Source organism: Haliaeetus albicilla, chromosome 15 (assembly GCF_947461875.1).
Source record: "Haliaeetus albicilla chromosome 15, bHalAlb1.1, whole genome shotgun sequence".
Classification (NCBI taxonomy): Eukaryota; Metazoa; Chordata; class Aves; order Accipitriformes; family Accipitridae; genus Haliaeetus; species Haliaeetus albicilla.
The window spans coordinates 5732449-5754896 of NC_091497.1; the positions used below are offsets into that span (position 1 = coordinate 5732449).

General features: G+C 36.5%; 1 protein-coding gene across 4 annotated transcripts in view; it reads left to right on the top strand.

The window, feature by feature from the left end:
• The window catches only part of NALCN (sodium leak channel, non-selective), a 245446-nt gene that overhangs the window by 144019 nt on the left and 78979 nt on the right, over positions 1-22448 (top strand). For all 4 annotated transcript variants that reach the window (XM_069802379.1, XM_069802380.1, XM_069802381.1 and 1 more), the window contains 2 exons: positions 602-739; positions 4586-4660. In XM_069802379.1, coding sequence (XP_069658480.1) covers positions 602-739; positions 4586-4660 — 213 coding nt within the window. The remainder of the gene's footprint in view (positions 1-601; positions 740-4585; positions 4661-22448) is intronic.

The window sequence follows — 22448 nt, forward strand, 5'->3', positions numbered from 1 at the left end:
GAAAATGTTACAAGAACAGTTCCACAAAGAATGCTATTTGCAAAATGTATAGAGGAAGAATCTGACTGACTAAAACGAGTGGAAGTGCTGGCACCTTGCCTCGTATTGGTTAGTCTCATCTGTGGGGTGCCTAGAATGCTTCTGCTATTAAGATAACATAAACATATGGTCACATTTACTTACAACACTTTATTATACGTGTATTTATAGAGAGGTAACACAGAAGAGTAGGCATAATCAAAAAATCACAATACAGTATAACATTCAAAACAATGATCTCTGATGCTCAGGATATTTCTCCTGTTTTGTCAGCCCTGGAGGAAACCAAAAAGCTCTTCATATGGGCTAATGGAGCTAGGACTGTGTTTACAAGTTGCAGATTATAGTTCAGTCAAAGGTTAAGCTATTTATTTCTCCTTTAGCTCTGGAATAGTGTTTCACCTGACTTTAAAAATTGAAATACATTTGTTTATTAAGATTTAAAACCCAAACCAAAATAGATGTTCTGCTCAGTTGAGTTGCTCATTGAGGAATGTGTCAGTAAAACCATATTAATGTAATTTGTGAATCCTTAATATGTTTATAATTCTTTTTCTTGCAGGCGTTCATGTCAATGTTTCAGATTCTCACACAGGAAGGATGGGTGGATGTCATGGATCAGACACTGAATGCTGTAGGACATATGTGGGCACCAGTAGTTGCTATTTATTTTATACTATATCATCTTTTTGCTACTCTGGTAAGTCCTCACTTGCAAATGTGCTGTGCTTTTCTTTGTTTTGAATTATTCTCATAGCTCCTGTGTTACTTTTCTCAGCTAGTTAAAACTAATTGTGATGCTCATTTTCAGCATAGAGGGCTTTAGGATTAGTTCTTTGATGTGATAGAATTTACCCTTCAGCCAAGTGGCATAAGGTGGTGGCCTTTGTTCTGGTGTGAGGTGGTGTTCTTCATAAGATCCAAGTCACACTGCTAGACTAACAATGTAATTCTTAACTGTCTTGTACCTTTACAGGTTCTAACGACTGCAGAGTTAAGCAAGTGCTTTTATTTATCATGTAGGAATGGTCTCCTCAGCTTCCATTGCATTCTCTTTGCAGCAGTAATTAAAGTGAGAAGCGTAAAGCCTCAGGGTATAAACTCTTAACTAGAAATCACTGCTTTCCTGTTGCATGTTGCAAAATCAATGCATGGAAAAGATATGATGTAGTATATCAAGCAATAAAAGAATGAGAACTAATACAGCAGTTCCTGCATGTGTATGGAAATGGGGATTATATAAAAAAACCACATTTTTTTCTGTATGCATTCCAAATGGGATGTTTACATTTTTTTCTAGAGAAAATGGTAAAAAACCCAGCTTTTTGGATATCCTATATCAATAAGGGCTTGGTACTGTATTTTGAATACCAAAACAGAGAAAATACCACAATCGGGGAATAACCATTTTACACACCCTTAATTCACTCCTACTTTTTCTCATATTGTATTTTGCATTCACTGCAGTTTTTCATGCACTTATTCTTGTTTTCAGTTTCTTCATTCCATGTTCTTTCTTTGCGCAGTTGTCTACTTAGATAAGGTATTAACTGTATTTATACAATCTCCATCAGCTTCCATCTACTTTTACTTTACAGTATGTCCTGTTTCACTTCTAAAGACTGAATAATCCAACTGTAATTGTGGGTGCAGCAGGTTCCTTCATATGGATTGAAATCTTGATCACTTTATAAATGGCAGTAAAGTGCATTTGATGGTCTTAAAGCTGCTTAACTATATTAAAGTACAAGCCAAACAAATGTATGTATTAGCAGATATATAGGACATGTAATTTATTCACAAGAGTCAGAGGAGTTCTTGGGGTCTGGAAAAGCAGACAGGATCTTTAAAACTCCTTGGAAATTGGGAATAGAAAGCAAAAGGGAAGTGAGTTTTAGTCATGGATTTGAAAGCAGTTACTGGGTAGAGAATCTTATTGCCGTTTTTCTGATTCTTCGCCAAGAACATTGTCTGAACTGGAATCCCTTTTTATCTCTTCAATGAGCATTAAGCAAGTCCATAAAGTAAATTAGTGTCAGGTGGCCTTTGTGCTAAAAATTCACACCTGAATTGAGGAGTAACTTAGCTGTAAGAGCAATTTTAGTATTCTGTTTCATGTTTTGAAAAAGTCATCTGGGACTTCTCCGTTTGTTTACTCAAAGCACTTATTTTGCTAGGAGCAGCAAGTCACTTTTCAGTACAGCATCCTCAGTTCTTTTACAGGGAATTTGCATTTAAGCACAAGGTACTTGCTTGGCTTCATGAGTGTACACATTTCTTCTCATTCACCTATGCAAATTTTACATAGATGAAGAAACTCTGCTAAAACAACTTTGCAGAATTACTTGGCCTTGCGAAGTTGTTAGTTTCAGTTCTAAGATCTTCCTCAGACCCTGGAAGAGAAAAGCTATATAGAACAGTTGTCTGGAGGCAAAAGAAGCTTAAAGAAGGAAAATAACGTGAAATTGGTAAAGGAGCGTGAAAACGGTTGGGCTGCTGCTAAAACCAAATAGAAGAGTTCTAAGAATAAACAGCCATCAGTGAATAACAAGAGTGAAGTCAAATGAAGAAATTACTTTCACCAGCCAAAAAACGGGTAGGATTAGAATGGAGAAGTGATAATTGCAGGCATTTGGCAAAGCAGACTTGGAAAGAAATGAATAGTTTTTACATTAGAAGGCAAAAAAAAGTTGAAGCTCAAAAAACAAAACCTCTGTTGGAAGCAAGGACTGTTATTAGTTGAGAAGGCAGCAGAGGAAGTTAAACAAATAACAACTTTGCATTTAACTTTTCTTTTGTGGCACATCATCTTTTGTTCTTGTTGAAAAAAAGTGAAAAGGGAGTTAAGGAAAGTCTTGATGCCTTGATGCCTATCTGTGCATGAAGCAGCAAGACTGTAAGGGGTGATAGATTTAATGAGTACTATACTTCTTTTTAGTGCGGAACTGCACTTCCTTAACTAGTATGCTCTGAGCTGCAGGTAAGGGAGTTATCATAGACTGTATAAAGTATCTAAAGAAGAAGAACACCAGACTGTAAAGTTCTGACAGAGTGATAGAAAAACTGTTCATCAGCAGTTAGGGATCAAGGTAGTTTGTGCCAGGGATTATGTATTTTATCAGAATTCTGTCTTGCTTTGCCATTCTGAAGGCCACCTTAACTTCTACTGTTTGTAGTGATCGAATCACTGAAAACCTTATGAGGTACTGTTTAAGTATGTGGCATATAATATGTCTTTTTGAACAGCTGCAGGAAATTCTACATACTGCTAAAGCCAGTTTTCTAGTAAAAGAACATTTCTTTTTCTGAACATGGACATTTTCTAAATTTATGGGTGAGAGTCCTTCCTGTGTCTTCTGTACCTTTATATTTCATGGAGGGAAAGGGAATCTTGCTCTCGAACAAGGTCCAGACAACCAGCTCATTTGCAGTTTGAGTTCCAAACTCCTTGTCTGGTGTACTAAGCTACTTAAATTTCATCTTCCATATAGGTGGGAAATAATTTTCCAGTGTGATTGAATGACAGGTAAACTTACACTTCATTTACAGCAGTGGTGGACAGATATGTCTGTTCTGGTTGTGACTCAGTGGTCCAAGACTACAGAAATATTTCAGGCCTGTAACTCTTTTAAAAGAGCTTAGATTCCTTCTAATATCTCTAGGAAATTGGTGCTTGCCTGTAGGAGCTCAGTGTGTTTGAGGATATTTGCCTTGAACCGCAGAGACTAAAACCTTGGCAGTTGCTGACAGCTTTAAAGCTATGTATATACAATTTTTACTGCCTTAAGATGTAAGTTGTCAGAGGATATGTGCTGAACAGTGGTATCCTCCCTCACCTGCATCCTTGCTTTCCTAGTTCTCTCCCCTTCTCAGCTATATCAGTCACATTTTCAGCTTCTCTGGCCTCTGGTCAGTATCTCTACACAAGGAAAATATAATAATCTGATATACACTTTTTTCCCCCGGGATTCTTCCTTGTAGGGGCATATCTACACAATATTTGATGTATAGTAATTGAAAGTGCATGAGTTTCCTATAGGGTGGCTCCCAATGCATGCAAATGATGAGGCAGCTTATTTTTCTTTCAAAGTGGAGTTAGCTACTTTGCACAGAGGCACCCTGAGCATTAAGCCAGTCCATAAAGTAAATTAATGTTAGGTGGCCTCTGTGCTAAAAATTCACACCTTAACTGAAAAGCCCCTTAGTTTTATGAGCTGTTTTAGGATTCTGCTTTGTGTTTTCTTTTTTTAATTATTTCTGATTAATTTAATTTTCTTTTCATGTGAAATACATTTTATATGGGTATATTGTTAAACATACATAATGCATTGGTCATAAAACCTAGAATTCAGAATTTTAAAATTCATATAATAATTGTCGGATAAGCTAAAAAACAATTTACTTCTTGCAAAATGGCTAGCAGACAGATGTCAAAGGCAAGATTCCCATTTACATCAGTAGGGCCCTCATTTTTCCATGTCATTTCATAGTACTTCTTAAGAAAATGAAGACGAGCTTTAACAAATAATTTGCAATTGTTTTGTAGATTCTACTCAGCTTGTTTGTTGCTGTTATTTTGGACAACTTGGAACTTGATGAAGATCTGAAGAAACTTAAACAAGTAAGAACATGTTTTTATTGTGCTTGGAAGTAGTTTCAATAAAGCATTACTTTACTGGTGTTTTTATGGTAAAAGATGGGAAACATCTTCATCAAAATGAACAAAACAGTAGATGTTGAAGAGAATAGCAATATTTTTTTAGATAGTTGACCATCACACAATGTGAGGTAGAAATTAAGAGATTGTAAAAGAGATTTAGAAATTGGTTTAAATATTCAATGAAAGTAAATTTAGGTAGTCAAGTAATTAAAATCATTTTAAAATCACAGCTAGGACATCTTTTTGCTTATAATCTAGTGAAAGATGTCCCTGCCCATGGCAGGGGGGTTGGGCTAGATGATCTTTAAAGGTCCCTTCCAACCCAAACTATTCTGTGATTCTATATGATACTTTATGAGCACACCATAGCACCTCTGGAGCGGAGACCTACTGGCAAGGACCCACAGACGGGAAGCGGTAGAGGGGACTAGGTTGAAAATGTTAGGTGAATGCTAAAGACTCTTGGCAAAGTTATCTGGCTTGCTTGATTCTCCAGATTTGAGGACCAAGATTACCAAGAAGCCATTCTCTCACACTTGAAACCCAATGACAATCACATAAAACAAATGTAACTAGAGAGTTCACGTTGGCCATTCTGATCTTGTACACAAACCACCAAAGAGGAAGGTATCTGTAGCTTTTACATAAATATACAGCTATGCTTTAATCTGCGCAAAGAGGAGCAAAATCATCAACATTTGCCTACTTCATGCACGAAATAGGAAATTGAGAGCTTAATATGTGGGAACCTTTTTTGTAATATTTGGGTTATAGCCCATTTGCTGGTTTTTTTTCATCTTTCAGGTGCATCAGCAATTATTGTAGAATTATGTTCTTTCAATTCTTGAAAAATAATCACCCAGACAATTTAGTTATTTTACTTTGAACTGTTACATTGAAACTAATGTGCCAAATAACCACTCCCATATTTTTCCTTGTATATTTTTTTTTTCACTTTTAAAACTAAAAGGATGTGTTTATTCATTTCTTTTGTTTATATTTGTTGTGTTCATTTTCTACACAATTCTCATCTGTGGATTTAGATATTGTATAGAGAGCGCTCACTGAATATGTAGAATGTGTCAAGCTAATATTGCTTCCCGATCTTCTGTTACTTCAGGGCACTGACAAATGAGAATATTACATAGTTATTTTAAATTCTTCTTTATAGAATTCAATACAGAAATCAATATTGCTTTTGCTGTTGAAGTATTAAATATCAGTATGTACTGCAAATTTGAAATAAGTTAAAAGGGCGGGTATTTTCTGCCACAAAGAAATATAATTATTGGATTTCAGTTGATCAGCTCACATAAGTGAAATGAGAGATCTTATAGATGATTTTGGGATGACCAGACGGTCTTGAGTACACAAACTGAGGAGACCAAATCAAGTTTATTCATTTTTCTCCTTATCAGTCTCAAGAGGTAAAATGACCTGAAATGAAAATGGCTCAGATGTATGGTAAGCAATGTCATATCATACTGATAATCTTACAGGAACATTTTCATAATGTCTGGATGAATTAGGAGCACAAATCAACTTTCTGAAGTGAAGAGCTTAAGGTACAAAATCCTGTGGGTTTTCTGTGAAACTTAGCATCTTTGATTTGTAAACCATTTTAAAAGTCTACACCTTTGCTTATGAAATTGAAGCAGCATGGCTTTGTGTTTTAGCAGCCCACTCTGGAACTGGTGAACAAAAAGCAATGGTGGGAGGCCACCACTTGCAATACGTGCCACTGTGTCAGCCTGGAATCTTGTTAACCTGGTAGGAGTCCTGTCTCCGTAATAGCAGTAAAGCACACTCAAGTAAAAGACATAAATAGAATTTTTAAAAAATGTCCCTCAACTTGATAGATTTGAGACTGGCAGCAGCATAACTACATGAGTGTGGTGCTGGGCCAGAGTAAAATGGCTGCACGTGTCACCAGACCTTCTAGCTACCACACAGTGTGGCACCGTGATGACACTGATAGCCTGTTTCCATGACCCAAGTGGGTATTTAATCAGGGGACACTACTTTGCCATTGGACATACCGGTTTGGTTGACTGGCTCAATGATATATGCATTATACACCATTATGACATACAAAGATGTCCAAGGTGGCTGACACTGCTTCACTTGTATTTATGCTTGCTCTCTTCCAAGAGTATTAGTACTATTGAATGTATTCTCTTCTGGTGTTGTATCCAAACAAATTAATGTTGTACAAAGTGTTGCATCTTTTAAAAATACCTAAGGTAAAAGGAGGTAAGAGGTCGGTTCTTGTTGCTGAATCATATGGAATTACTGGAATGATTGGACAACTGATTTAAGTGTCTAGAACAGAAGAGCTTTCCTGTGGGGTAAATGTGATGGTATCACAGGCTCATTGCTGATAGTGACTGTGCACTATTATACTGAAATATTGGTTGTCTTATCTCAGAAGGTAAAGCAGAAAGAGTTTCTAATTCAATCACATTTTGAATTCTCCACTAAAACAAATGGACTGTAAGAAGAAAGAGGATTGTGAGGTAATTGTTATGTTTTAATCAAGACCATTTCTATAAAGAAATATATCTGTATTGCTGCACAGGAAAATTTTTGACATCTATAATTAAAAGCTGAATGGTGGTCCAAGAGAGAAGTCAAATAATTCAAACTGTTAATGTAAAAGACATTGATTGGTTGAAAATGGTGAAACTGTAATGCTATCAAAAGTATTTCTATCCTCATGTTTGCATTTTTTCCCTGCCTTTAATGGCTGTAAAGCTTGAGGCCCAGGGCATTTTCAGATGATGAAATATTGAATGATTTTCAAGGAAGGAAGGAGAATATTTTTAGGCCAGAAATCACACCTAGCTAATAATGCCTTTTGGGATGTGTCCTTCTTAATTATGACTTAATTCCTTTTCTTGAACTTGATAAGAAAAATAATATTACTTATCTTTCAGATTCTTGGGAAAGGACTAATTAGTTAATATTTGCAACGTACTCTAAAATGTAAAATGATATGTAAACATTTGACATTCATGTTTGTTCAGTAAATGTGTTTAAATATGAATAAATTAAAGCAAAAATACATTAAATGACTAGGAGATTATAAGGAAGATTGTAAAATAATGTATTTAAAAGCTAGTAAACTTTTAGAATTGAATTTGGCAGTGCAAATTCAGTTAAGGATATGCATCATGATTCAGTTTTTAATTACATCATTACATTGTATTATTTCCAAAAGTCTCACCTCACTTAGTGCAAAGAGTAGACAGAGCTCACTTCAATAAGCCAGTAGTCGATATTTTTTCTCTTTATTGTACAGTGTGTGATCCCTGTGCATTATTTATTGCACAGTATTCAAGCTTTGCTATGAAGACACAACTTAAGCTCCTTCCTGACTTTTTTATGGTACCCCTTATAAGTATCTAGAACAAAGATAAAACTTGTAAAAGATCAATTTAAGTGATTTACTTAGCACCACAGGCACATGTAGGAATAGAATCTCTTTTTCCAAGACACAATTCAGCTGGTTTAAGCACAGAATCATTCTTTGTATTCTTACAGCTCCGTTAATTCACAATACATCTCCCATCCTCTGCCACCTCTCAGGTCTCATCCCCTCTTCTAAGCCACGATAGCTCACGTCACATGAAAAGGGGTTGTGCTATAGCTCATAGTCACCATATGTCTGTCCAATGAACCTGATCCTCTGCAGCAATCCAGACTGACCCTAACACACTACTTAACCTCCAGGTGTGAGGTTGATCCTGCTCATTTTCCTGTGAGGCCCCTTTCTGTGGTGTTCAGTGCATCAGTTATGGGGATGATATTAATCTTAGGCACAAGAAATCTATCAGCTACAAGCTGAACTTCCTTCTCTTTTATTCTTGTCTTCTGTGCCCTCTCCATAAACTGTTGCCCCAAAATTAAAAAGAAACTGAAAGGATTTCTTTGATTTCTTTCACCTTTTGTGATAAAGTTTGGACTTTCTATTTAGAAGTTCAGCTACATCGCATGAGCCGAGTTATTTTTATCCAGATGTTGTTTGACTACTTCAAAGCACTCTAACAGGTTATGAAGCATGACTTTCCTTTACAACAGCTGTGTTAACTTTTCCTATTATATTTCACACGTATTTACTAATTCTACTGTTATTACATTCCTATCAATTTGCCTAGATAGGAAGTCAGACTAATTAGTGTCTAATTTCCCATGCTCTATCCTGAAACCCTTTTTTAAAGTTAGTCACATTTGCCCCTTCCCTTTCTCTAGCTACCGAGTTTATTTAGGTGACAAGTTATTCACCACTACTAGTATGTCAGCATTGTTATATCTGAGATCCTTTAGAAGTCTTGAGTGAGTGTTATCAAGTCTTGGAGAGTAACAAATTGACCTTGTGTCAGTTATCTTCCGAAAGCTTTTCTCCTGACATTTTTGTTGGAGATTCATCTTTGGCACAGTTTAGGGTCTTCCTTGACCTCCTCTGTGGTTGACACAATTCATTTTGCTTTCTTGCTTTGGTTTTATTTTTCTGAACACTCTCGATTAATAGTCTGTTGCTCTTTTGAACTCTCTGCAGATCTTGCTGCTTTCTGTATGTTCTTAAAAAGCTTCCTTATTAGATTTTTTTTCTGTAGAAAGTAGTCCCTCAAAATCTTTCATGCTCTGCCATATTATTGTTTTATAAAAAAATTGCCAGAATTTATGCTTTTTTCTCTATTCTTTGCTTAACATATGTCTTCCCTTTCTGAAATGTATCCATTTACTTTTAAAAGCCTTCTTTGCACTCCAGTTGACATTGCTGGCCTTTTTGACCTTCTTGAAGTTCTTCTGTAGGTGGTAGATGTATTCTGTGCTTCTAAACCAGGATATTTAAAGTTAATCCATACACCCCACCTCCCAGTTTCTGTCATTTGGCCATTTATTTAAATTCTTTCCAAAAGTTTTATGATTTTATGTAATTATTTTTTTAAGTTAAATTCAATGTAGTAGATGGGTTTGACCTTCTACTTGTAAAAAAAATTCTGAATTTAAGAGCATTTTTAGCACTGTTACAGAATAGCTTTTTGATATTTATGTCATGAACTAGATCTTGCTCCGTACTAAGCCATGAGGTGCTTCTTCACTTAGGTGTTCTCTGGCTATATAATTCAGCAAGTAGTCACTTATGAGTAAAAAGTTAATCTCTTTCTTCTACCTTTTACTAAACATACATGAGGGTAAACAGAGGCTTCCCACTATTATTACAGCTTGCCTTTAGGCCTTTAATACTACTTTGCACATTGAGGTTACTTTCTAATCCTCATTTACATGTATGCAGAATATTTCTTCCAGTTAGGCATGCAGTTTCAATACAGAGGGATCCTATGCTGTCTGTATATGCATTTACCTTACTCTATTTGCTGTAGATTTTCTGTAATGAATAGTACCAGTCTTTCACTGCTGCAGTGTACTGTCAGTCTGGATAATATGTTGCCTAGTTTTGCACATTCTGATTCTGTAGGATCCTACTGCTTGTTACTTCTACCAAGTTTCTGTGATGTCTTTTGTGTCAGCCTTGTGGGTTTTTTAATAACAGGAATTCTGGCCCAATCATGTTATTTTTTAGGGTTATACTATTAGTATAAAAGCCTGTATATGTGGTGTTCTTGTCTAGTTTTATGTCCCCTCCTTAACATGGCTTTATTTCTTATGTTTTTCTGTTCCCTGTCAGAATTTTGTAAACTTTTAGAATTCCCATAGCCTCATTCTGTACAAAGAAACTCACTTTTACCTTGTTGATTACTCCATTTTGGGCTTACTCTACTGTACCTGCTCCCTGAAATAGCTTTTGCAGCCAATGAAGTTGATTAAAAATGTTATGGAGTTTTAAACACCTGGGTAGAATTCATGCCACTTCACTAATACATTACAAAGTTGTATATGCAGTTTGAAATGTTCATGCAGGTTTCCTTCTCTAGTCACTGAAGAGGAGTAGATACTTTTGGAGGGAAATTTTGAGAGAGCTACATTTTGTTTGTAGGGTGGCTACAAGAAAATTTTAAGCCAACAATGAGATTATCCTCAAGCCACCCTAGCAGCATGAATCATCTTCCCTTCCTCTGCAGCACAGTTTGTATTTTACAGCAAGACACCTGTATGACACTCCTGCTCATGTGTATATCCCAGCTTCCCTTGTACCATACAAAGTGGATCCCTTCTAAGCTTACACAATTTAAGAAGAAAGATTTGTGGAATAATGACAAAAAGATAGAAAACAAAAGATAGGGATAAATGAGTTTTCATAATAGAGGAAAGATACCAGTAGAGGTCCGTGGTGATCTTGGCTGGGACCTGTGCTGCTCAGTATTCATAAGTTGTCTACAAAATGGGGTGAATAGTGAGGTGACAGAGTTTGCTGATGGTGCGAAGTAAGTAGAGGCATGCAAAACTAAAGCTGACTGTGAAGTATTCATATTTTGTGGCTGAGAAATAAAATGTCAGATGATATGTAATGTCAGTAAATACACATAGAGAAGAAGCCTGCTAGATATGTGAATGTAGGCTTTAATTAAGCTATCACCAGTCCAGAAAGATTTTGAATCATTGTTCATATTCACTATCATGTCAGTTAAGTGCTTACCAAAAGAGAAGGCAAACACATTTTTAAAAATTAGAGAAAATTGTTAAACACAAGTGAAAATATTACTTACTGTTCTGCTGTATACATCCAAGATGCTTCCATGTCTTGAATACTGCACGCGTTTTTTAAACATAAGATATAATAAACCTAGAAAAGGTACAGACAAGGATAATGAGGATGATCTTCAGCTTGTAAATGACGTGACAGAGGAGGCTAAGACAGAGTTATTTATATGAAATCACAAAAGGTATGAGTAGTTGAATAGGATAAGACTGTTTTACTTCTTCCACTTTAAGAAAATGAGAGGGCACTCAATCAAATCAAGTTGATTTGGTTTTAAGACAAATTAGTGGAATGAAAATCCTGTAAGGGCTGATACATTAGATGTAGCTTTCAGTCCCAGAGGTTGTCAAGGCTAGGAAAGCATGCAGGAAGTAAAATTACTCTGTATTTGATCTGTTCTTATATCTCAGGCACCTTCTGCTGGTCCTTGTCAGAGACAGGGTACTGGTGAGACGGACCTTTGATCTAACCCAGTGCACTCATTCTTACACCCCCAGTGCACTCATTCTTACGCCTCTGATGTTCCATAATCTGAATGGGATTTCAGAAGCAATTTGCAAATAACAAAGGATAAACCCATTGGTGGCTAAAACCACGTGTGACACCACTTTACTGAGTTGTATTTCCACAAGGGAAAGAGCAAGCATCTCAAGCATCTCTGAGTATAAGCAGTGGCCTAACTTCCTTGGCCATGTAATCCTACTCCTGTAATCCTATTTCCTGGAATTCCACTGTTAAAATATTTATAATTTTATATATAAAATATAAAATGTTCTTGTTTTGCCTTATGCTTATGATAACAACCCCAACTTACCTCAGTAACTTTGGAGGGTTTATTTTAAAGCTTATATCAAACAAGATTATTGTGTCCCTATTTTACTACTGGAGAATCAAAGCTGTAGAAGTGCCATCTCTGGATTCATACATAAATTCCCAGTACAGCAAGGAATCGAACAAAGTCTGTTCTAATGCTTAGGCCCCTCAAGTCAGTCAAGAACATCCATCCACTTTAAATTGTTGAAATCTCGCATAAGCGTAGTTCTGCTGCTTCAAAGAAATATTCTCTTAAGGAAGATCAGATTTCTGTCATATCACACGTGTGCTGTCTGTGCTCACCAGTGCACACTCACAACATGAGTACAGATGGCATTCATTACTAAAAATATTTTCCCAATACATGCCTTACTACCTAGCAACAGAAATTCTTGGAGGTGTAAACAAGAATATGCAGTAGGGATATTACATGCTCCTTTCCCTCCAATTCTGCTCCACACCATTAAATATATACAAGATTTTTTTCCCCCTGAATCCATATCAAAGCAGCAAACACAGGAGGCTGCATACATATATATATTTTAAAAAAAGTCCTGCCTTTAGAATTATATTAATTGACCTCTGTGCTTTTAAAAATAACAGATGTTTACCATGTTAATTTTCTCTTTAAATCCCACTTTTAACTATTTGATGTTGAAAACAGAAATGTTTATAAACAAGGAAGCTTGGACATAATGATAGCTTCTTTACTGGTTTTGTCTGTTGAGATAGATTCTTGGTTTTGACAATGGTTAATGTCCCAACAGCTCAATTTGATGTCAGTGGTTCAGGGTCAGGTTTTGAAATGCTTAGCAGCTTTGCAAAAAAGAGGCAGTTCAACAAATGTTAGTGGTCTTGACAGGACTTTCATAGCAAATGCATAAAAGGAAACCATTAGGCAGTCTGTCTGATAAGAAGGAGCAATTGCAGTAGAAGAAAGTTAATTGAGAGTTGGGTGCCATCAAAAGTGGCAGAACTATTATAGAATCTAGTTCCATAATTAATACTCTTTTTTTTTGGTGGTGGTGGTGGTGATGGGGGCATGGGGAGGTCTATACTGGGGTCCGCTACCATCTAGTTGTCCAGAACTGCAGCAGCAGGGTACAGAGGTCTTTGAAAAAAATAAAAATAAAGAAATTTATTCATTTTTAGATGTTAATCCCTCTGGTCTTAAAATCTGCCCTGTATTTTCTGGGTTTGTCATCAGGGGAACAGCAATTAGCAATTAACACCTTTCTTTTTTTTTCTCACTAAGCAGTTACTTTTGCTTCTTTACTGTTCTACTTAATACTTAGGTTAGAAAATCCCTGATTTATAATGAGACTTTTGGCCTGCTACTATCTAAAGGGAGAGTATCTGATGTTTTCTGAACATTGTACAAGATAATTCTGGCACAAATATTCTAAATATGAATTTGATACTGCTCCCCTTTCACTCAAGAAAGCATAAGTGAAATTTTGGTTAATGTCAGTCAAGACAAAGCAAGTTAGTCTCTGAAGAGATTGTGCTGAGTCCTTCTACATTTTTCTCTAAAGTAGAGTGAATTTGAATAAAAGATTCAAATCAGACATTTATATTAAGTAGAATAAAATATTTTTTTCAGTGCTGCGGGAATCTGATCACCATAGCATCCCATTGATTTTAAGAGGGTCACAGATACTCAGTTGCTTGTACAATTAGAATTTTTATTAAACTAAAGTAGTATTCACATGCCAGACAATTCAAAACTTACATCCACAGAGCAAACATAAAATTTCCTTTCTGTGATTGCTATAGTATTCAGTTTTGTTTGTCTGTAAGCTGGAGAGAAGAAGCACAATTTGTACCTTCAGTCTTAAATTCATGTGCAATCAGTTGTTGATTATGCAATTATTATTTTGATGCAGTTAAAAAATACTTCCAGTGTCTGTACTTTTCATATCCAACTTAGAGCAATTAGATTCACACTTTCAATCCATGCAAAAGAAGTCTCCCAAGAATAAAAAAGTATGTGCACTTAAAAAATGCAGTCATTTTTAAGAAGGAAGAGTGTATCGTCTGACTTACACTGAAAAAAATAAATCATGAGGACTCTGTGTGCTTAGCAGTAAGCAGCATAACAAAAAGTTTTAATGCTTTCATAGTTAATCCAACATGCAGAAGTTTAGAAGCAACTATCCTCAAGTTTTGGAACAATTATATATGAAGAAAAAAATTGTCATTCTTTTAGATAAAGATTGGAATTTTCTAAAATGTCAAAAGGTAGGATTCATGTCACCTTGTTAGCCATGCGAAAAGTTAGACATGTAGTCTAAGCTAGTCATCTGCGCTTGCCTGTAGTCATAATTACCCTCCAGGGAATGATTCATCCCATCCAAGTTGGGTGCTCTCTTTTTCTATTACAGACGGACTCTAGACAACTAATTAGGCAAAATGCCTGACTTTCACTGGATAAAGTTAAATGACATGAATCTCCAATTTTAATGAATTAGGAACCCGTGTTTCATTGACATTTAATCATATGGGTGCTTTTACATTACTGAGGCCCAAAATCACGGTGTGTAACTCTAGGGGTCTTACTGAAGTTCCTAGGTTTGGGTCCCTAATTTAGGTTAGGCACTTATATGGTGATAGCAAGAAAGAAGGATGGAAGTCAACATTCAAAACTGGTCATCTGTCTTCACTCACAGCAGAGAACGAGTTCCTTGTTTGTGAACTTAAGTTCATAAAATAGCAGGTCCCTGGCGCTGGCGCTTCAGTTAGTTTTCTGAAAGTGTGTGGCGTGAATCCAACAGGATCTTTGTAGAGCTTCCCGACGTCCACCTGGGTTGCCTCAGAAGGAAATACAGGCCCTGCCTCACTTGTGGAACAAAAGGCACGCTCAGAGAAAAAGGCAGTTTGGTCTGCGTGGAACCAATTCACCATTTGCTATGGGAATATGTTGGAAATGTGGCTCTCACGTTTTAATGTATCCTACTAAGTTTTTGTAGTTACATTCGGTCTTAAAAGACAAAGTTACAAGTAATTGCTTCCCCAGAGAATAAGGCTTTCACTGCACTGCCAATGATATTGAGGATATCCATCTTACATTCCCTGCAATGATATGTTAACCAGTGTTGCTACATCAATATCAAGATACTTGGAATTCATTTTTTTTTATTTACTATGGTGCTCCAGTATTCTTCTTGCCAAAATGCTTAGCACCTTTCTCCCCTCAGCCATCATCATTATGGTTCCCATTTTCTCAGCTACTGGTTCTTTTTCTTTCATATCCAGACACAGTTAGTGCAGTCTTTTGTTTACATTAGATCATACATTTGTTACTGCCTGTAATCACTTCTCCACATCATTGTCAAAGGCATTTACCCATCCTCCCATTGTTGGAAATATGCAAAACAACCATCTGTTTATTAAGAGAGCCTCCATAAATTCATGGATGCAGTACTGGTTTCCTTGAAACCTTTCAAGGTGTCTCTCCTTTTTAAAGTTGGCTCTTGCTCTGGGAATGATCACTACTCTCTTTTGGACTAAAACGTCCTTCTAATAATAGATTATCAGTCTTTCTGTGTCCAAGGTATATACTTACAGCTGAAATTCATGATGTGAGAGAAAGCTTTCACACAAACTAGGTTTCCAATATGGAAGTCACACTGGCAAAGAGATGAAAATGAGCAGTACACTGATCTTTTCCAGAACTAAATACAGAAGTCAGATCTGCAACCTAATCTTCCATTAGGTTTTTTTTTTTCTCTCTCACACATACCATGTTTCTCCTTGCAGTGCTGCGTATGGTTGCAAATTTTAACTCATTTTCAGGTTTGGGGTTTTTTAAATTGTTGTCGTTCTGTTGAAATCAGATGAACAAGAAGAAAAGGTTTTGCTACCAACCTGTGGTGTATATATTCATGAAGTTTGCTGAAGCAGTCTATCTGTATATTCATACCTTTCCAGTTTTTGTTTGCTTTTTTCAACTGTTTTTAGATACTAAGCAATGAAATTTGCTTTCCATACACTCTTGCCCTCCAGATGTTCATCGTCTCTTCATCTAAAGCAGTTCTAACAACTGAAAGAGCTGACTAGTTTTCTAGCTAGTGAAAATACATGCTATTTTTATAGCTTCTGCTAGACACTCCTGCTGCTGTCTTTTTGTATTATTGTCTGCAGAACATATGAAGAAAGCAACCTGAACTCAGTGCCCTGCTTATTTTTCTTTAACTTTTTACTGTGAGCTTCTAAGAATAAATATTTCTGCATTGATCCTTACCTTTGTTTTGGTCAAGAAATCATCATAATGAAACTCCTGTGAGAGCTTTGCAGAGGTGAGGGCTGACAAAGTGATTTATTCAGCAGAACTAGTCATAGAGAGAAGAGAAGTCAAAATCTGACTGTCAGCCAAACTGAAGCCCATGTGCTCCAGTGCCACGAGTGAGGCCAACAAGTTCTGCCTAAGCTTGGTTCCAGCAGGAGAAGGAAGTCTAGATACTCTGGTATGAAGAGTAATTGAAATGAGATGCCTGAAACAATACAAAAGTAAAAGCTTTTCCATAATGTGGATTTTGGAATTGACAAAATATAGTTACACACCATAAGAGAGCTCTAAAAAGCAATTATTTTTACCTCTGTTAAAATGAAAGCACAAACTAACTAAGGCTCTACATGTCTTTTTTAACCCATGCAGAACCCTGGTTTCTCACAGAACATGTTCACATGGCAGCTAGCCAGTGGTCTGTGAACTGCTTGCCACACTATCGTGCATGACTTATTAAAAGACAAGTACTTTCCTTTTGGGAGGGAAATAACTCCTTGGAAAGCAAGCCATTTTAAAAAAGACTGTTCTAGGGAAAAGAAAATAATGTATTGGAAGAGTCCTTGATCCTCCCTTTCTCCCTATTATGAAAACCAAAACATAAACAATTCAGGTTTTGGAGTAAAGCACAGTTACACAGCTATCTGCAGCCCAAATCATCTGTGATTTGATATTGAAGTGCAAGAGCCTGCATTATTCTGAAACCAGAACATCTGCAGTAGTGAAGCTTTAAGCAGTTGGCACTTTTACCAACATTAACAAAAAAAAAAAAAAGGTTGTATTGAACAAGGTAACTGTATTCAATAGCCTATTGTTTCAGAATGCTCCTTACGTTAAGTATATGCCTTTGGGTCTGGATAGTCACATGGGTAACAGAAAAGAAAAATGTAATGCTTTCATTCATTCACTATATGTCTTAAGTAAGTTCCTGATGTATATCAACTAACTCTGGATTCATGAAAAGCTTTAGATGAGCTGAGAGAAAACAAGCTGCTTGCAAAAGCTGCGAAAAATTTTAAGACTTGCCAGAGCTACTCTAGGAACCAAAACTGTTAATGCTGGCTGTCATTTTTAATCTTTGAATTGTGGTATCAACAGATCTGCATAAAGCTTCTCTAAAAAGATTTTCCAATGTCAGGTCTTTTACATTTACCACATCCTATAAGGATATCACAGCCTTAGATTAAAGCCATTCAAGAAGCAAGGGACACCAGATTTTCATGGGATATATAGGATGCAGTCCTCCACAGTATAAAACTGTACCTTAGCAGTATGGTTCTGGACTATCCTTCATCCTGTTCCTCTTCCTCTTCTTTTTCTCATTTAAAAACTTAGTGAATCTCAAAATTCTTAGAATATGTTTCTATTTTAAATGATGAGAAGAAAATTATTTTCTGGTTCACTTCTAGGAGATCAAACTTTCCCAGTTCATTTACTGAAGCTGTAGCTTATGTAGGAGTTGGAGTTGTAATAAATTATTACTGGAAGATTTTCTCCATGAGTGCCATAATGTGATCTTCATTTATATTTGACACCACTTGTGTTTTATTTTCTTTCAAAAGGTGTCTGTCTTTAAAAACTGACTTTAAAGTCTGTAATGCATTTAAGTATTAGTAAAAAAAGTAGAGTACTACTTGTGGAAACTTGTCAAAAGTTGTAATTTGTAAAAGATAGTAAGAGTTTTGACAGATAGATACTTTTTAACTTATGGTATTACTGGAATGCATGTTCTTATGCATATGTGTGGGGATTTCGCTGACTCTCCCTAAGCTCACAGTAAGGTGGCAATTTGGACTAAGCATGAGCAGGGGCAGGAGAAAGTTATAAGGTCATTCACATGTTTTTTCCTATTTTCCAATGTATAACAACTAAATTGTCTTTGTCTTGTTAGCGTTACCTTGAAAATGAATAACGTATATTCTTGCTTTGTATAATGCTGTTCTCTCAAACCTCCTCTTATACATGCATATGTGCACACACACACACGTCTGCTGTAAAGTTTTCTGTTAAGAACCCCACTAGCTAAAAACCAGTTATATCTGCCACTGCAAAATACTAAGGCTGACTTATTGATGCAAGTGAAGCTGGCAGGAGCTTCAACATTAACTTCAACAGAATGAAGCTATATAAAACTAAGGTGAACTGCAGTGCAAACTACATGATGATCATCATCTCCACTCAGTATCACTTTGTGTAGAAATCAAATCTGTTAGTTCAAGGTCCCCTGTGGGCAGCTGAAATTAATATATTTCAAAGTGGAGCTTCCTATCCACCCGAGGAAGTGTAAAATCTAGAAGAATGTTACATAGCCATGGCAATACTTGGTGTGTGCTGGCCATGATAGTGCAGCAATGATTCATTCCTGTTGGCACAGTGTTTCAATAAAACTTTCACACAGTGATCCAGTAGTAGCTAAGATTTCTGAATTATGTTGCCAGCTATCTGGTCACTGACTTTTTATGTCAAGTACAACCTTAGGAGAACATTGCACCATCATTACCACTGCCATCTTCCAGGACTACCCTAACTACATCATGCCCAATCAAGCAAAAGTGACCCCTTTGCATGGTTTCAAATAACAGGGGTGCCCCATAGGCCTGATTTAATCTTTTCATTTCTTGCATGCCTCTCCCACTATCCCTTTTCATTCCCAAGTTCCAAAAAGGCTTTTGGTGTCCTTGCAAAATCTGGGGGCAAACGGGCTTTATTTTCGTGAGACCTGGCTTTGGTTTTTAATTTGGGCACGCCACTAATGACCAGTCATTATTTCTGTGGAGGCCTCTTACTATCACTTTAAAGCATAAAGCAAGTTCAATATGAGTGAAATGCTAGCCTTTCACTTCCATATTTAGCAAACAGGGACAAGAGTAATTCTTCCAGTCCAATCTTCCTGAGTCTTGGTGAATTCAGATTCTAACTTCATGACAACAGAGAACGCCTGTTTACAGTGTGTTGATACAGCATGTGGACAATATGGTGTCCCAGGCTCTGCTGAAATCTCTAAGCACTACTGTAATATCCACAGTAATTATTATGGCATGGTGACGTCTTTTGCTAGGAGACGAGAGAGAAAAGGGCTCCTCATGCTTTCTCCTTTTTCTTTATGTAAGTTCTTAGACTGTGATCATAGAATCATAGAATCGTAGAATCGTTTAGGTTGGAAAAGACCTTCAAGATGATTGTGTCCTAAAGAAAAAGATGTGTGGTATGCATAAATTGAACTTTACTCTCATATAACCAGCTTCCATAATTTCCCTTTATGTGAATAGAACCTTCAAAAGCAGTAGACAAAACATAGATCTCAGTTAATGTGTTTATGCTGCCAAGAGTTGGGCAGTGCCACTAACTCAGCATGGTAAAATAGTATTGGTTCTATTACTTGGCAAGCTATTCTAGAAACTTTTCAAGTGTTTTTTTTTTCTTATAGAAACCTAAACAAACTCATTTTTGGTTTAAACTGCTAGTGGTAGGGTAATCTTTACAAAAATACGATGGCATATTTACTAGTAAAGATTGAGCCAGTCCTGTAAATGCTGAAATTAATAGCAAAGCCATCAAAAATGTCATACAGAATTTTAGATTATAATGGCTTACAGCTAGTCATTTAAATCTTAAAGCTGTGATCTGGCTAAAACTCACTGACATGAACCTTGTAGGAGCTAACTTCAAGGCTTGGGTTCATTCCCTCTAACTTCTGGCCTTGGCAATATGGTTCCCTCAGTTCACTGAGCAATGGAGAGAGGAATGGGCTTCTTCACAGACAGAGTGAGATCTTAGGAGTGCTAAATTGTCTTCTGCAGCTATCCCTCTCTCTCTGCCCACCTCTTCCCCCCATCTCATTCTTTCTTGTGGCTGGAGTCCACAATAACCTGTTTTACTAAGTTAGATGCCTTGTTTAATTGCTTACAGTTGAGAGAAATTAATTTAGTGTTGGGGTGCAACTTTTACTGGAGACATTATTCAAAATTCAAAGTCACATTAAGTTGTTATAATACCTGTATGCATGGAAGTGGTCAGTCTGTAGAAGTGGAGCTATTAAGCATGCAAGCCAGTAGCAATTACTTTTTTACTTATAGGTCAGAGGATTCCAGACATCATCAGGTTAAAATCTAGGATGGGGGAGTAGAGACTCATGCAAATAGCTTGTAGAACAGGTATAATTCAGCCCCTAGCAAAAAATGAAGAGGCTATTTTTCATTTGCATTGACCACATCCTTCTGAAAAGAAACGTGTGTACTTCAGTCATGTTTAAAATATTTCACACAGGTTTTAAAAAAAGAGAAAAAAAAAACACTAAAAAAGTAAAGAATCTTAATACTTATCTTTTAAAACATACAAAAAAGACTCTGATTCAGATATGTTTTGGTTATACAGCCAGTGCCTTGAGGTAGTTAAAAAGCTTGCAGTGTGCTACATTCCATTCTGCACTAAAAATAACATGTGAGTTCTGGGAGAATGAGGTACCCTCTAGGCAGTAGTATAAGCAATTATGTTTGGGGCAAAAAAAGCACCGATCAAAATGTCAGGACAAGCTCTTCTTTTTGCAGTGGTTTTTATGTTATTTGAAAAGAGTAAAGGATGTGAAGAACTCCTGAGTGTACTTGCAGATGCATATTTTTCTGTTCTAGGCATCTGATTATCATATCCTAAATGTATATTTGGGGTCTGGTTTCCAACCCAACCATAAAAATGTGATACATATATTTGCTCTCTAATACCAGCAGCCTATGTGATTTTGAGTCTACACAGACACACATGTATGTGCAAACCATTTCAGAATCATAAAAGCTTTCCTCCATTTCAGGTCCTGCAAATACCTTTGTTACATATGCATATGTAAATGCAGGTGTACACACACACCCACACACAATAAACTTGTCAAATATACAGAGTTTTTCAAAGTGCCCTGATTTTTACAGGTTGCAGAACGACAACAGATCCCTTTTAAAATCAGGCCAGTTTTATGTAAGTGCTGAATATATTCCCAAAGCTTGAAAATGTGTGTGTGTGCCTTATAAGAACATTGTTCTTTAAAAAAAAAAAAAAAATCCTTAAATCCTTAACAGCTCCAACAGTGCCTCTAATGAGCTTTCTTGTGTTTAGTTTGTTGGGTTTTTTTCCACTGGGCATGTCTTAATTCCACAAGATTATTTTATCTGTTGTCAGTAGCAAAATGATGTGGAGTACCTGCATATCTTGTTTGTAATGGCAGTGGACTGTCCTAAGAGAGCAAATCCAACTAGAGACTTTCACTTTGGTGACCCAAGTGTACTACATTCAAATCTAAGTCCTTTCGGACCTCTACCCCAAAATTACTGCTCTTTAACTATGATGCTGCTTGGTATTCAAGATGATGGCCACTGACATCAGAGGAAAGCCTTCTGCAGCTTCTGGTAACCCATGTCTCCCTTCTAGCTCTAATTATATCGGTATCAGTGTCACCTGAAAGTAGAACCACAGCACTGACAGTCGTTTGGCAGTTTCTTGTGACCAATGATTGATACAATTTCACTATCTATGTTTCTGGTAAAAAAAGTAATGCCAATATTGTGCTTAGACATTTATTATGAAGCTTACCAAGGAAGAACCTGTAGGCTCGGAATATAACAACAGCTCTACTGGGTCAAAGCAAAGGTCCTCCTGGTTCATTATCTGGTCCCTGACGGTGGCCAGTAAAAGATGTTTAGGGACTAGCATAAGAACAGAGAAGGCACATATTGATATTTCATTCTCTGGTGATATTTCATACTTGAGTGATAGTCACTCTCCAGGGATTTGGGAAATTCCAGTGTCCAACATGGTATATCTTTGTCTAGTGGTTCTTGATGGACTTTTTCTTGCATGTGTTTGTTAAATCTATTTTCAAATCTGTGTATATTCTAGCATTTACTGTTCACAGTAGCAAAGATAAATTTAACAATGCACTATGTGAAAAAATATTTCTTTTTCTACTTATGAATCTGGCACTTGATTATTTCATTTGATGC